This window comes from Vanellus vanellus (assembly GCF_965231255.1).
Source record: "Vanellus vanellus genome assembly, chromosome: Z".
Classification (NCBI taxonomy): Eukaryota; Metazoa; Chordata; class Aves; order Charadriiformes; family Charadriidae; genus Vanellus; species Vanellus vanellus.
The window spans coordinates 65361435-65379075 of record NC_138908.1 but is presented as its reverse complement, the minus strand read 5'-3'; the positions used below and the strand labels follow the sequence as shown (position 1 = coordinate 65379075).

Sequence of the window (17641 nt, the reverse complement as noted above, 5' to 3'; positions counted from 1 at the left end):
ATAGAAAACAGGAGTTGTTATAGTTTTGCTTTGAATTTATAAGAGGGACTGGGCACAGTAGTCATTGGATATTTCTCATAAAATTAGTAAATAGATTTCATATTTAATAAATTAGCAAAAATGTTAGTTATGCAAAATAATGTTAAACATGTATGGGTGCACTTAATATAGCTTTATGGATGTTGTTATTAATTTTTAAAGTTTTCTCTTGTTTTCTTTTCCAGTAACCTGATTAGTTGATAAGACATACTAACTAGCTTTATGGTTTGTGTTTTAATCAGTAAAAGCTGAAGTATTAGTTTGAAAAATAGCAAGAGGGGACTTCCTTCACACGTTTTTATTTGGTTATTTACTTAATATTCAGAATGTCATTGTTAATTTATGGCAGATGCTCTATATTTATGTCTTAGAATTCAAATTAATGGTAGGAACATGCAAAAAACTTCAGTTATAAATAATCCTCACTGAAATCCAATGATCTGCATTTGAATGGGAAAAAAATCTCATCTTCATTTCCCATCCAGAGTAAAACAGTTGGACCTCTTTTTCAAGTCTAAATATTTGTAATTTTGATTGAATGAAATTTACAGTATTTCACAGAGGAAAAAAAACTTCTAATGAGAAGTTGCCTCCTCTCTGTCCTGAAGGCCTGAGAGGTGTTAATTGCAGTGATTAACAATAAACAATCCAAAGAAATGCTGAATTCAAGTACAGCTTTTCTGTATTGGTGTGTAGTATATAACCTTAAATCCTGGGCTTATTTTGGTTACATATCTCGGTAGAAAAAGTCGGGGAACAGTGATTTCTGGCATTTGTGTATATTCTCTTCCTGGATCTGTGTAGGATTTATAAAGTTTTAAGACAGTAGAGATGATTCTTAGATATAAATGCCAATAGTGACGCCAATAATGACCAGCAAGAAGCATTATTTACCTGGTGGTTGGTTCTCTAGGACTGCAGCTTTTATAAGCTTTTTGCTTCAACAGATGAAATGTATGTCAATGGCATTACCACATTTGGGGATTTCTGCATAGTTTTGTCTGCAGCATAATTTTCTTTTTCTCATGTCAAACGCCTTATGAAATTCACAAAACAAAAAGCTAGTTGTAACAGTGGAGAACAGTGGTTCCTAACCACTCTGCCTTATAAAAAGGAGTGGCCCTTCTGCAATCAAATTTTGTGTCCCATGTGAAAGGCTTCAGGACATGGCTTTTACAGATTTTCACAGTAATCAGTTGCTTTTCTAGACCCTTTGCAGACAATGTTCTTTGACATGTTGAAAAGCAGTTACTGTGCATTCCCCACTACATTGCCTGCATGCTGCTGATTTGCTCATGTACAGGAGGACTCTATCATATGCACAATGAGTTCAATAAATCGTATTTTATGCATATGCAAATAACTGCCTACACACAATTTACCTCTCTGGGACTGCCGCAGATTTCAACATTTAAACCAAAAGCCCTGTAAAAGTCCTATAGCTAGAAAGACAGACATCGTAGTGAATATAAGAATGGTTTCAGATAAGGATTATGTCCAGCTTACGTACATTTTACATCCAGGTTTTCTAAAGCCCAACTGCTAGCAGAAGGTAGGACTTGGATTTTGGGGATGGAACAGGAATGGAGATGATGTAAGTTTAGTCACATACGGATATAAGGTGCTGTCAGCCAGTGAGAGCCCATAAGTGAAATTGGAAGGGCAAGAGCAGAGAAGTATTCAAAGTCAGTAGAGACCAAGTGAGAGGAAGGTAGGAATAGGGTAGTGAGGGAGGTTTGGGAAGATGGTTGGACTTTGCAGTGAGAAATGCCTTGAAAGGTGGTGATAAAACTTTTAGCATAGGAAAGCTGGAGGTTCTGGTGTGCGTCCTGGGGCAAGAGGAGTTTGGAATTTGAGGGCTTTCTCTAGAAAAAAATGAGATTTTGACTTCTGAGACAATAGGTACGTGAAGCTGAAATTATCTGAGGCAGGAGGGTAGGAAGGTTCAAGTTTTTCATGCAGGAGGAGGAGAAAAGCTAGAACTCTGGACTTGAGAAGGATGCTCATTGGCTTGAGTAGCCTTTGTTTGGGAAAGGAACTGGATGCTTTGGGTACGTGAGCTTGGTGGAGGGCTTGAGACTGGGTTAGAGCTTGGGACACGAGATTGGGAGTCAATGGGACATGCTAGCAGGTGTTCACACAGGTTAAGTGCCATCCTCTCATAAACCTCTCTAGCAATATATGCTTTTTTCTTTGTTGGAAATAAAGATCTCGTAGCTTATTTTGACCAGCAAATCTTGCAATTCAGGTGTTATATTAGCATAACCAGAATATGATGCCACATGATGTGCGTATGGGAGAAGGCTGTTGTTTATGCAAGAAGTTTGGAATGATACCACATTTGTGAAAGCAGTATAAAAGCACTGCATCCTTGAAAAACGTATAGAATGCTGGGAAATTTTGGGCCATTTCTCCATGCTGTCATCAGGTCTGCAGATGACAACAAGTTGGAGGACCGGTTGGTAGATTCAGTGTCAGGGCTGCTATTCAGAGAGATCAAGACAGGCTGGAAAAATGGGCTGAAACAGTGAAGCAGGTACTTCAGCCCTTTTCAGCAGGGCATGTAAAAAGAAAACCAGACCAAGATGATGGAAGATGGAAAATATATTGTAAAAGAGCATCTAGCAAACTACATTGGATTGTTGTTGGAATCTGCAGCAGTCTGTGTGGTTCAGAACATTCATATGTGATTTGGAAAAGTGATAGATATACAGCTGATAAAGTTTATTAGTGATACGAAATTACTCAAATCACTAATGATAGTAAATATGAACTTGACAGCTAACAGTTCTCTTGGTCAGCAGCCTTGAAGAGGCAACAGAATGCATTCTCATCAGGTCCGCAGAGGACAAATTGGAGGACAGATTGATAGACTCAGTGTCAGGGCTGCTGTTCAGGTAGACCTAGACAGGCTGGAGAAGTGCTGAAAGGAACCTTGTGAAATTCAACAAGAACAAATGCTGAGTCCTGCAGCTGGGAACGAAGACCCCCTGGCAATGAGACAGGCTGGGCACTGACAAGCCTGCGCAGCAGCTTTTTGGAAAGGACCTGGGTGTCCTGATGAAGATCAAGCTGTGCATGAGCTGGCAGTGTGCCTTGGCAGTGCAGAAGGCCAACAGAATCCTGGACTTTATGAACAGGAGCATGATGTATGAACAGCAGTAGATGAGGGAAGTTTTTATCCCCTGCTACTCAGCAGACCGTATCCAAAATACTGCAATTCTGCTTTCTGCCCCCAATATAGGAAACACAGCAGTAAATTGGAGCAGGTTTAGCAGAGGGACATCAGGATGCTCAGTGGCCTGGAGCACCTGACCTGTGAGGAGAGGCTGAGGGAACTGGCTTGTTCAGTCTGGAGAAGGGTAGGCTTTGGAGCGATCTCCAGGCAGCTGTACCAGACCTATAAGGAGACCACCAAGAGGACAGACCAGCTGTTCACAGTGGTGCATGGCAATAATGGATATGAGAAGTTCAGACTGCAAGTAAGAAAAACACTTTCGCTGTGAGGACAGTGGTGGAGCAGTTGCCCACAGAGACTGTGCAACCTCGATAATACATAATATTTCCTATGATGACCTGTAAATTAGCTATTGCCACTTAAGAAAAAAGATCTGGGTAATACTGTGATTAGTTTTCTGAAAACATTCAATGAACAGTCATAGTCAAAAGGTAAGCAGGAATTATTAGGATGATAATACAATGGAAAACATTATGTCATTGTCTAAATTTGTGGTGATCCCACACCTCCAATTTTGCATATAATTTTAGACTACATCATCTTGAAGGGTAGAGCAGGGTGAAGAATATTGCAGAAAGGATGATCTGAAGTATGGAAGATTTTCCATGCAAAGGAAATTTACAAGTTTTTTTTTTTTTGAAAGTATATTACAGAAGACACATACAAGAGGTCTGTAAAATTATGAATGGCATAAAGATGGTTTAGGAAAGCTTGTTCACTGTCTCTCAGAGGCATTCTTGCATTAGCAGTTATATCAGCCATAATAGATAGGGCAAAACAATTGGCCCTGAGGGCCTGATGTCCACATTTGCATTTTAGGGAACAGGGGCGACTTAATTCCAGTCCCAAGGGCTGAATGCCCATTAGTGGTTGAAGCATATTACTGGAACACGTCAGAGCTCTTGGAGCTCATCTTCTAGTTTAGTTTCACCTGAAAGGAAATCAATTTATTTGCTCTAAGACTACTCCACCGAGGGACACAAAGCTCTGTAAGTGGAGGCACTATGAGATCTAGTTCAAAAGTATGCAGACACATGTAAGGAAAGAAAATCCTATCATCAACACTGTTTTAACACATTGTTCTGAGCACAGCTTCCAAAGCACTGGGGTCCTGAGCTGCTGGATGTTGCAAAGGCACATATGGGAAGGTGTCAGTCTGTACTTGCCTTTTTTCTTGTAGTCTTTCAGTATCTCTATCTGTTGCAGCTCATAATCAGAAAGAAGAGACTGCGTTAAAATGACCTTGGTACATCTGATTACCTAAGAACACTTGTTCATGGGTAATTTAATTTTACATGAGCACTTGTAATGTAAATGGTTATTACAGCTTGCATAGTATTCATTTGGGCACATTTTTGAGTAAAATTTTCCTTCTCATATCTTATGTTCTTTAGTCATAGCAAAATGAGGTCAGTCAACTTATAAAATTGGGAGAATATTTTAAATTGTTTGTAGTCTTATTTGAGTATTGCTCGTACCTCAACAAGAGCTTGCAAAATATTTGGCAGGGACACACGCAGCAGCTGTGCCTGTTGATGCTCTGGTGAAAATCCTTTTTGATTTGCATGCTTTCGTTGGTATAAAAGTGTGATTTGCACACAACATTGTTTTTGTTATCTAGTAACAGGTTTCCACTAACAGTCTGCCAGACTCCACTGGCACCATGCATGCATATTCATATGATTTGAGTGGAGGTTCTTGTTCAGAGTATAGCAACATATGCATGCACAAAAAAGTTAAGTAAAATATATGTCTTAAAAAATACATGCCTGTATAGAAATTATATAGGGACTGTATTCCTCAAATAAGATAATGTTTCTTTTTAAAAAAGGAGCAAATACGTTAGACATGATTTGAAGCTCACTCTGTTCTTCTGTTTCATAATTCAAACCCCTACCCCATGTTGCTGTACAGTTTTTGAGAAACTCTACAGCTCTGTTTTTACTTGCAAATGGCTAGAATCAGATGCAGAGACATGGCTTAATTCCACTCTATCTGGATAGACAGACATCTGAAGGCAGAACTAATATAAGATTGTAGTCACAGTACAGATCATAGAGTCTGCAGAGTCTTGGTTTCAGTACTGTACGCAAGTTTATTTGGTAATATACTTCAGGGAAAAGAAACAGTTCTCATTCTTTGTTAGCCTCTGTTAAGTCCTAGAATTCAGTTTACATAATTGACATTTTCAGCTGAAGCTTAACCAATTTTCATATGGTTAAAAAGAGGCTATTTCAGCAATGGAATTGAAATCTATTCCACATAACTGGCTGTGTTGACAATAGCTTTACTCACACTTAGGGAAGCCACAGGGATTACACATGGTGTATAGTAAGCAGGTCCTGATTGTATATATACCTTTAATACAGCACCAACAGTTTTTCTGTGGGTTTCTATAGGAAGAGTAATTAGAGAATAGCCAGTTTCCTATACTGAAACTGCTGTTTTTGAATGTAGAATGATTACATTACAAAGTCTAATACGTGATAAACTTATTGCAGGTTTGCTTCAGGTGAGTTGCACAGACATACAAATCAAGGATAATATTTGTCCAAATCCTCTAGAAGGCGAGGACTACCAAGTCAAACCTATTATAGCTACATGTTTGCATAATTCCCTTATTATCCCTGTTGATCCAAAAACCAGCCTCTAGCATTTTGTGTTATGTTTACTTTAAGTGTATAAATAAATAAAAAGAAAGCATAGGTAGCAGCCTTGACTAAGACCCTCCAGAGAGGATAATATACACAAAAATTCATGTGTAAAAGGCAAAGTGAATGATATAGCATTAGTGATAAAATTTTATGCCATTTGCAAATTAAATTTAAAAAGTAGAACATAACAACATAGATCTAGATTTCTATTTGACAATAATGTTTAAAAAGTTTTAGAAAAGAAGAAAAACAGGTTTGAAATTGAGGCAAGTTTTTAAATGAGCATTTTTCAAGTAAATTACATCTTGGCAGAAAGATATTTAAAGAAGACTAATATTTTTCAGAATTTTGTTACTGAGTTACTAATGTTATTTTTCAGTAATCAAAGATACCATTTTAAATTAGCGTATTATTAAATTAACATAATATAAAGCAAAACATCAAGAACAAGGAAGTCCATATCATACTTTAAAGAGATCTTCAGCATCTTTACGCAGATGTTTAGCTCATGCACTTGCATAAAATTTTGTGGTATTATAATCTAAAATTCTTTAAAAGTAAATCGCTGGAATTCTTTACTTTTTTTTTTTCTAGAGTCAGTATAGCGTATTTAGCTGTGGGGCAAATCTTAGGCCCCTTGGAGTTAATCAAAACCATCATAAAACATCATCACTCTCTTGACTAGCATGAAGATTTCATGTATAGTTTCCAAAATAATATAATGTTAGAGAAATTCTGATATATACAGATCTAGAAACTTAGTATCTGTACATGACAAACTGATCCAAATTTTCATTAAAAATGAAAAATAAAAAGAAATGCAATGATATCATGATGAAAGGAAGAATTTATATGTCTCAGCAGTCTAGTCAAATTTCTAAATAAAGCAGTCATTAAAGGAATAGAGGAGGACCAGTTTATCTGTGTAATTTGGAGTCCAAAGGTCTCTGATAGACTATCTTAAAAACTGATACCAAAGAGAGAAAATACTTTCTGTTGGAAGCATGGAAACAATTGTGCTATAAAAGTTTAAAAGTATAAAAGTATAAAAAATACTAATTCAGACAAAAAAATACAAAGAAACAGTCAATATCCACCACTGAAAAGGAAAAATACTGAAATTCCAGCAAATTTCTGTATGAGGACACTTTTTTAAAACATATATCTCAATTATCTTGAATAAGGTCTGAGAATGTTCAAATGAAAATTACTGTCATGTGAACACCAGTTATACACAATTGTTTCTGTTAGTCAAAAACATAAGACAGGAACTTCAAGGAGGATTAATTAAGATGGACTAGAAGACAGCATGGTAGTAGATTAAAACTGAGGAAGACACACTGAGGCACTCGGGTGTGCAGTGGTGCCCACTGAAGGGGACACTTCCTACCCACCTTGAGACCCCAAAAGCCATTATGTCAGTGCAGAGAGGAGTCTGGGCAACTCAGCAAAGACCTGTTTTACAAAATCAAAGAATGCGTCATAAAAAATTGAGAGTTACCTGAAAACAGAACAAAAATCCAGACCAGTACAACTGCATTCCCTCCTTGTCCTTTATCAGAATGGGACAGATCTTCTGCCTTTGCGGCGCAGCTCTCAGACTTCCCAGTGCACAACCTGCTGTCTAACACAGCTGCACAGACACTTCTCTAACCTTGTGTCTTGACATATGCAAGAGCTATGCTTCTGTACTACTTCTCTTACTACATAGAGAAGTCGGGGGAGGAGTGAAGAGGAAGGACCTTTTGGCAGGACCCCATACTCATTCCATTCTTGGAGTCACAGGATTTTTACTCCCACTTGAAAGGCTGTGTTTGCATCTGCCTATATATTTTTAAGGTATTATCAGCATACAAACAGTAATTTCAAAATTGAATTTTAACCTGGTATCTATCATATAGAGACATAATATTAAAGCAAGCAGGATTTATTTAGAAGAATGTTTTGAAAAAAAATCAAACACTGAAAATAGGAATTCAAATTTATTTGCATTGTTGAACTACATGTGTACAGATATGGATGTGTCTCGTTTACTGAAGAATTCAGATGAGTAGACTTAGGGAATCCAGAGATTAATTACTCAAGAGGATAATTGCAGTATATGGACCCTTTCACTTGTAGATGACTGAATCAAATTCAGTGGAAGGTGGCAACAAAAGAGAGGTGTTCATGGGTCTGGATAACCTAAGCAAATAGCATTACTTTACTGTAGTAGAGAGTACCAAATCCAAACAAACAAACGTATTGTTTTCCAGACATGGAAGACAGAGTTACTTTTTAAATCTTTCAAAATCAAGTCCACAGAGGGCTTCTTGTCCAACGAAATGAGGAAACCTAGCAGTGAGTTGTGAGATTTCCTGCTTCCATTTGTCCTGTAAATAACTGGGGGAAGGAGGGTTAACCTTTTTTTTTTTTTTTTAACTCAGTCTGGTTGCTTTTGTAAAGATTTCTATCTCCTAGTCTGTTTTTCGGCAGGTTTTCAAAGACGCTCAAATACTGTAACAAGGAGGCATTTCCCACATGCTGCTCACAGGATGGACTACATGGACTTTGAGGATGATAGCCGTGGATGGCGATTTGATATGGACATGGTGATAATCTACATTTATTCAGTCAACTGGGTAATAGGATTTATTGTGTTCTGTTTTCTTTGTTATTTCTTTTTCCCTTTTTAGTCTGTAGTAATCACAGTTAAGGAAAACAGCAGTCGTGAATCACAATAATGTGAATAGAAAAAACTTGAAGAAGGAAAAATGTCTGTTTGATTTTGCATTTTTATCATTCAGAATTACAATAGACAATGAATTGTCATTAAGCATGCTGTGAGGCTATTTCATACTTCAGCTATGTGTGACAAAGTACTCGAGTTTGGTTCCAAATATAATGTGAAATCCAGGTCATACTTCATTCAGTGGGAGTTTTGCCTTGATTTTGGTGGGCACAGGATTTACCCCCAATGTATAAAATAATTACTCTGTAGAAATAGAATACTACTTGTTGTTAGGGGAGTTCTGTGTACTACAATGGAGTATGATCCATAGAGTCATTTTGGGGTTCGACTCTGCATTGACACACTTTGCTTACTTATTGGTGCTTCATTTCCTCATACATAAAAGCAATAAAGATGCTTCCCATTTATAGTCAGATCTTTTTGGAACAGGAGATTATAAGCACTGCAGTGCTGCACCACGCATTATATAGAAGTTCATTAGAGCTATTTGAATGGTATAATCCAAAGCCTGGAAAATTTTGACAATTGATAGACCTGTCAGCATTCTACTGTGGGGATGTGCTGTACTCAGTGCCTGAAATTTTGAGCCTATTAACCAAAAAGAGAAGTGATACTGCACAGTGTGCTGACAGTTCATCTTTTCAGCAAATGGCAATCAGAAGGAATCAACTAACAACCCAAAGTTCTGCACATTAAAGGCACCATTTTTGTGCAGATTCCCAGAGTAGCACTGTACCTTTTTATACCCATCCAGATGAGCATGTTTGGATCCGTCAAGACAGCTGATGAAGGGCAAGCAGCAGGCCTGCTGGCTATGATGCCGTGAGACACTAACCTCGGTAAATATTGGAGAAAGAAGCATTCTCCAGTGTAAAAAATCAGTATCATTATTAAAGTGCTGTAACAATTTTAGGATACCCTCAAGTGTGGGCTCACCAGGACTGTGTGTCTCCAGGGAGATCACATAAGAGGACACGGTATTTATTTGCACCTTTCATGTGACACAATTCTAAAGCACTTTATAGTTATTCTATATATAGACTACTGAGCTACAGTACCAAACTGCAGCCAGTTCAGCAATCATTCCATACTTGCTGCTTTACACAGTATTTTCAAATGAAAGTGAAAGACCATCTATTAAATTATAAGAAGGATATTAGAAACTATTGCAGGAATCAGGTGCTGAAGAATGGTACAAGATAGTTCGGGGGCTTACTTTCCAGGAAGGCACAAGGAAGTTTCTATTTCTAAGGGCATGCCCATGCAAAGTACACTATGGTTTCATCTAGAAAAGCATGTGAGTATATGTATGTAGTCTCTCTGGTATCAGGATTTGTGTGGGAGACCTGTGGTTTTTCAGTAGGTGGTGTACTCCCCTGTTCTAGCAGAGAACAAGGAGAAATGTGTTGTGGAAGGTGCCATCTGCCAAATGTGATGGAATAGAATGAATTCAGGAGTTTATTAAGCATGTGTTTCTGCTTCTTTGCCGGAGCAGGGCCATCATGGTCAGTCTCTTACAGGCTATAAAGTGATCAAGACCAGAAACTTTCACTTAATCTGTAAAACAGCAGTAAATCAGCTACTACTATTTAGTTTTGTTACTCTTTGAGAATATACGTGTACGATTAAGAATTACAAGTCTAACTACGCTGATTGAACTAAATAACTTTTGCCATCTTTTTTTAATATATGCAAACTTAAGGGGATATAATAATTGAAATTCACCATCACTGCATGGTCATGGTTGTGACAGAAATGCATTTTTTGTAATTACAGTATATTTAGTTGCTTTGTCTCTACCTAAAGGTGATTAACTCTATTGATAGTGGCATTAGGCATAATGTTTTAAAAGCTTTAATGTTATAGTAAAGGACTTGGTGAATTTCTCTTTGTTGATACAAAGAAGTCTTTTAAAAGCTAGGTCATAGGCTCATGTTTTGCTACATTCAGATGTGTGTGCTCAAATATGATCAATAATTTTGAACATTTTTCTCATCTATGTCAGGACTGGGACTCTAACTGCCATTTTTGTTTGTCTCTCTGATCTTATGAGTTTACTGCTTCTATCTCAGCTAAGAGAGGGACTGACTTATCTTTTAAGCCAAAACTGTTTCTACATTTTGATCTCAGAAAATACTAAAATAAAAAGATGTTATGAAAAATTACTTTAAATTAGCTGACATAGTCTGAAATTCCAGTAATAATGTAATTTAAAATTATTTAACCAGGATGTCTGCTAAAGCAATATCCTTAAGTAAACATTCAAAAATATATTGAAACATGACAAACATAATATAGGTACTAACTAATTACATAAGAGTTACATCATTTTTAATAGCATGTTACCATGGTTTTATTCTGAAAAAGGCAACAAAAGAGAGTAAAAGTTCCAATGTAATATTGGCCTAAATTTAGTAGGAGTGAATCTTGTACGGCGTTTCTAACTGTGTAACTCTACCTTTCTTTGAGGCCTAAACAATGAAGTGTTTCTTGTGGTATATTGTTTTACTTTATATTGGTTGTTACTAATTCAAGGGGACAATTAGTTTTAAAAGATTACAGATGTATATAATGAAGACTGTTGCAACTCTGAGAGACATTCTCCATGGGAAAACACCTAAACAGCATAGTGTGGAGGTACTTTTTTTTGTCCTTTATTGCTTTTTTGAGATACATACTTTTGTAAAAATACAATAACAGTTTGAAGGCTCAGATTTGGTTTTCTTTGAAGCCTGCCTGTAAAATGCTGTTGATACCCGTGGGAGCAAGAGCAATTCCTTTGTAAGCAATTTTCTGGTTAAATTGATCCTCCTCTGCAAACTTGTCTTTCTTATCTACAATAGTATTAAAATGTTTGCAATAAAATATGAGTTGTTTGTAATATTTTGCAGTCATTTCACTAGATTTTACTTGGTGGAATTAAATTTTAATATTTTTTTCAATCAATGTCTGGTTTGTTATCCTGTCTATTCTGTTTCTGCTTGGGCTGTAGCTAGGGATTGGTGAATTTTTTACTACTGTGATTAACTATTTTCATGCTAGCAGCCTTTTATTTGTCTTGGTACTTTCCAGCAAATGGTCAGCTGTTGTCAGAAATCATCTTGGGGCAAGGTGTGGATCTTAACACATTCTGATAATGAAGAATACTCAGCGCTTGTGCTGTTAATCCAGACCGATTAACTGTGGAAGGCAGCATAAATCCAGGACAAGACTAAGTTTGGCTTTGACAGGCAAAGGGACTTTGTGCACGCTCAGAAGTGTATGAGTTTCTTGCCTAGCAGTGGGTATGTTTGTAACTCTCCTACCTGCCAAAGGTCCAGTCATCTTACTTCCCTCACACAATTTAAAAAAAAAAAAAAATTCCCAAGCAATAGCTGCACACAGAGTAGCTGCTGTGAAGCACAGCAGATTCTTTCACAGCTGTGTACCTGCCCACAGAAGCTGAGGTCTAAGTTAAGCCTTAACCAGCATACTGCATACATACCTGAAATATTTACTGTATCTCAACAACAGCATTACCACCATTACTGATATTGATATGGAAAAGGATGACGAAGAAGCAGAGTTTGGGTTTATTTTGTCATTTTTAGAGAAAAGTAGTGCTTATAACATGAACCTCTGGGAGGAAGAGTAGCTATTGTAGCTATCATGTGACAAGTAACTATCTTGATGGTGTGTAGTGTTGCTTTTGTGGATGTGTTTTCAGCATCTTTTGTTCTTGGCAATTCTGACTGCTTCATAACTGTGGGATGCACAGTCCCCTCTGGGGAATTCCAGGTCTGTACAAGGGGAGTCGCAGGTGGATGGAAAAGACGAAGGTCAGACATCGAACGCATTCTGCTGGTGTTCAGCCCCGCACCCAGGCAGATACTGAGAGAAAGGAGGCAAGATGTGCTGTGGATTGCCCTGGGCTAGATACGGAGCAAGATAATAAGCTCTCCTTAGAGATACACTTTATTTAGCAGAAAATGGTAAGACAGACAGTAGTAGCGGGCAGTGAGGTGGATTTAAAACTGGCTGAACAGCCAAGCTCAGAGGGTTTTGATCAGTAGCACAAAGTCTACCTAGAGGTAGGTAACTAGTCATATACCCCGGGGGTCAAACCTGTGTCCTGTCCTGCTCATCGTCTTCATTAATGATCTGGATGATGGGGCAGAGCATACCCTCAGCAAGTTGCAAAGGACAAAACTGGGAGAAGTGGCTGATATACCAGAGGGTTTGCTGCCGTCCAGTGGAACCTTGACAGGCTGGAGAAGTGGACTGAAAAGGACCTCATGCAGTGCAACAAGAAGCGCAAAGTCATGCCCCAATATATGCTGGGGGTCACCCAGCTGGAAAGCATCTCTGCAGAAAAGAACCTGGGGCTCCTGGTGGACACCAAGTTGAATATGAGCTAGCAATGCACCCTTGCATCAAGAAGGCTAATGGTATCCTGGGCTGTATTAGGCAGAGTGTGGCCATCAGGTCAAGGGAGGTGATCCTTCCCCTCAGCACAGGGAGTGCTATGTCCAGTTCTGGTCTCCCCTGTGCAACAGAGAAACAGAGCTACTAGAGAGTCCAGCAAAGGGCCACTGAGATGATTAAGGGACTGGAGCATCTCTCATACAAGTGATTCTGTGAAGTCATCACACAAGACTTATCAGGTTGAGGACTAGAAAAAGTAGATCCTTCAATAATGGGCAAATAAACCAGAAAGTTCTGAGTAGAACATCACGGTTTCCTTTAATAACACAAGGCAGTACAATGCTGGAAGCACTTGGCCCACATTTATGTCCATTCCTGTTCTTTTCTATACATATCTGTAATTTTCTGTCTGGAACAATTAATTTAATTTTTTTTCCTCTCACTGGTATCTTGACTAAATGCAATCGATCTCTCTGTGGGTACCAGTTCAAACTTTAATGTGTTAACTTTCCTCCTACTTATTGAAATCTGTGATTTTTGTAGTGCTCTATTGGTAAAGTTCAGAAGAGTACCAAGGAAAGAATCACAAGCTGTATTACTCCAGTATGAGTTATCTTACTGTCAGAAACAGATAGTCAGGATTTATTATTTAAACTTTTTATTGTTATTTAAATTTTAAAGTCTAAAATCTGATTTTTTACTGGTGAAGGCTTGAATTCAAATTTCAAAAAGTACCTCCTAATTTTGAGTGCCTCAGTTTGGCATTCCCTTCCTTCTAAAGGGATCTGATGCAGAACTGAAGATCATCTTTCCCCAAAATAGGTTCTTTAGGATTTCTTATGTTGGGAGCGGAAGCCCAATAAGACTTAAATACACCTATTTATGATGGACCTATTTGTGATGAAATTATTATGGGGCCACTCCTATTTAATATCTTAATTAAGGATCTCAACAAGGGGATCGAGAGCACCCTCGAAGTTTGCAGACAACACCAAGTTAGGTGGGAGTGTTGATCTGCTTGAGGGTAGGAGGGATCTTCAGAGGAATCTGGACAGGCTCGATCGATGGGCTGAGGCCCATGGTATGAGGTTCAACAAGGCCAAGTGCTGGGTCCTGCACTTGGGCCACAACAACCCCATGCAGCACTACAGGCTTGGGGAAGAGTGGCTGGAAAGCTGCCTGGCAGAAAAGGACCTGGGGGTGTTGACTGACAGCTGGCTGAACATGAGCCAGCAGTGTGCCCAGGTGGCCAAGAAAGCCAATGGCATCCTGACCTGTATCAGGAATAGTGTAGCCAGCAGGGCTAGAGATGTGATTGTCTCCCTGTACTTGGCACTGGTGAGGCCGCACCTTGAGTACTGTGTTCAATTTTGAGCACTGCAGTATAAGATGGACATTAAGGTGCTGGAGAGGGTCCAGAGAAGGGCAATGATGCTGGTGAAGGGCATAGAGAACAAGACTTATGAGGAACAGCTGAGGGAACTGGGGTTGTTTAGCCTGGAGAAAAGGAAGCTGAGGGGAGACCTTATCACTCTCTACAGCTACCTGAAAGGAGGTTGTAGAGAGGTGGGGGTTGGTCTCTTCTCACAAGTTACAACCAATAGGACAAGAGGAAATGGTGTCAAGTTGCACCAGAGAGGTTTAGGTTAGACATTAGGCAAAAATTCTACACTGAAAGGGTTATCAAAGACTGGAACAGGCTGACTAGGGAAGTGGTGGAATCACCATCCTTGGATGTATTTAAAAGCCATCTAGATATGGTGCTCAGGGACATGGTTTAGAAGTGGGCCTGGTAGAATTAGATAACAGTTGGACGTGATGATCTTAAAGGTCTTTTCCAGCCATAACGATTCTATGACTTCAGCAGCGATCCAGATCCCAGCAGAATCAATGGGAGAGATCATTGTAAATATCTAGTTTGTTATATATATCTGCAAATGGATTTTTGTCATACAAATGTTTTCCATTACCATAACAGATATTCTGACAGAATTTCTGAAATGAGTTTTCAGAAGTTCTTGTGGCACAAGCAAATTAAATTTTGTATTTAATTACATTTGATTGCTTTGTGACTGAAAGTAAACTAAACCTCCAGTGTCTTAGACATGTTAGGATTTCTTTGTTGCTGTGATGTAATCCTGGAAAATACATCTGTCAAAATGAACTTAATAAAATAACTTAGTTTAAAATAAGTTAAGTTAAAAATAACTTAATAATAATCTATTTCGTTTTCCATCAAACATTTTCTTTTGTTGAAATAATTCTACATTTCCAGTAAGGCATTAAAGGTAATCCTATTTGAAATTACTTTCCAGTGCTATGCTGTGGAAGTTTAACTGTAAAATGTAATGTTTAATTTAGGACATTTCACTTTTCGCTTGATTATATTTATACAGAGTCATTTCTTATTTAAAAAAAGAATAATAACAATGTTCCTAAAAGAAGACTGAAGGTATGCGTAATTCCATGTTGTGATTTCACTAGAATTATTTTATTACAGACAGATCCTACAGGACAAATTTCATCTCTGATTCACACTGGAGAAAATGTGCTGAATAAGCTGACAAATTTGACCTGAGGAATACTTCTGGACAGGTCAGCAGATTGACACTGTAGAACAAAAAGCTCAGAGCTCACTTCTCAAGGAAAGGCTTTCAGCAGGACACACTTACATAGGAGACCAAATAGCTTCCCTTGGCCTTTGAATGCTGCACAGGGCACTCTCTATGTATTCGGATACACAGTCTCTACTGACACTTTAGGGTCAGCTTTTGTCCTCTAATACACCGGTGTCCCATGCAAGTCCTGGGGAGTTATCCGGGACATCTGGTGGCACACACTGATTTTCCTTTTCTTCTTCATTGAAACATTCCTCAATATTGCCAGCTTTCTTAAGGTGTTTTGCTTGACCTGTGACTGCTGAACTCTACCCAAAGGAGAAAAGATGATGTGCTATTATTTTTCATTAATTTTTGCCCTTTGAGGCTGCTCTTGCACTTCAGTCAGTTGATGTGCTGAGACATGACATGCCCCCCTGAAACTCTCAACTTATACCCAGGTGAGAATCTGTGACCTAATTTATTTTACAGCATTTAATGAAAATTGTGGCAAACGTAAACAGAATGTTTAGTAGAATGTCCATTCTACTTTATAAAATTTGGAAAGACTCCTTCAGCTTCATGCCTTGGAGATCTCAGTACTAGTTTACAAGTGAAATAAAGCTGTTCCCATGATTTCTAGATTGATGTTACACAAGTGATACATATCATTATGATACTGTATTAGTGATGGTTTATTTAAATTTGCAGTTTGGTTTTAGGATGAGAAAACTGCCGTAATTATATTCTGAATTTTCACTAGATATCATTTTAACTGAATAATAATCTATTTCATTTTCCATCAAACATTTTCAACATTTCGTTAAAGTATTTCTACATTTCCGGTAAGGCATTAAAATGTAATCAGGCAATCACTTCAAATATACTCCACATCTAATCTTTTATCCTCAAACAAGACGATGAAGTAGAAAAAGTAAATGCCACCAATAAAAAGATCATGGTAAGTCATTTGATATTGATACAAGCATTAAAAATTAATTGTTTAAAATCCTTTTTACTCTGTCATAAAAAAATTAGTATTAAAATGCAAATCGTGTAATGTACTCCACTGTTGCTGAGCTGGAGAATGAAATTCAGAAGAGAATTCTCATGTAGCCTCACTGTATTACTGTATAAAATAAAGGATGTTAGATATTGACATAAAAATCTAGATGACCATCCCGTTCAATGAAATGTGAAAAATAATGCTTTAAAGAATCCTATGTCATCCCAGTCTCCTTAATATAATCCCTGGTTTGGGGTTATTAACTCTTCATATACTTAGGGTACTACCCAAGAAATATTGTTTAGACTTACAGTCAAAGTGTAAAAATAACTGAAATTCACAAAAGCCTGTCCTTAATCCATGCAGTTTATAAATCCTCGGGAATGTACATGATTCCAGAATTCATTACCAGTCAGCATGGCACCTGAAAGAAAACACGTTCCAATTAGAGGCATATGAGGTAAGAATGCATTTGCCTTGCAGATGGCTCTAGCTAGCTAATGTATGCAATTCAGCTGTCAGAAGTTAAACTAGTCCTAAAATAATTTGAGTTAGACTTCAGGGGAGGAAGAATATGCTAATTTTCTTTTATATCTTATCAAGCAGAGAATGTTTGCAAGAAGTTAATGTGACAGGCAATTTATAGCCCTGTCTCGTTCCATCTTAAAGAACTGGACCCCACTTTTTTAAAGACTTGTGAATTAAATGAACATAGAAGTTAATAATTAACTGTATGCTCACAGATTTTTCCAATGAATATAGTGCAATTTTACATGAAGAGCAATTGTATGACCCACAAACTTGTCTTGTAGTTTTGTATTATACTCACCTAGGAGTTAAACCTCCCAATCTCATTTTTATTTGTCATCTAGACTATGACTTAAATTCTAAACTACAAAAAATGACATAATGGCATTAAATTACCAAGCTGTACTGGTATTTTTCTTTAATTCTGCTTAAGACGGGATTATA

The 17641-nt window shown here is 37.8% G+C and overlaps 1 protein-coding gene across 1 annotated transcript in view; it reads left to right on the top strand.

Annotated features, from left to right (window-relative positions):
• Positions 1–8606, top strand: part of RNF180 (ring finger protein 180) — a gene marked incomplete at both ends in the record, with an annotated part of 68528 nt that extends 59922 nt beyond the window's left edge. The window contains 1 exon segment of the mRNA XM_082497072.1: positions 8392–8606. Coding sequence (XP_082353198.1) covers positions 8392–8606 — 215 coding nt within the window.
• Positions 8607–17641: the final 9035 nt, after the last annotated feature.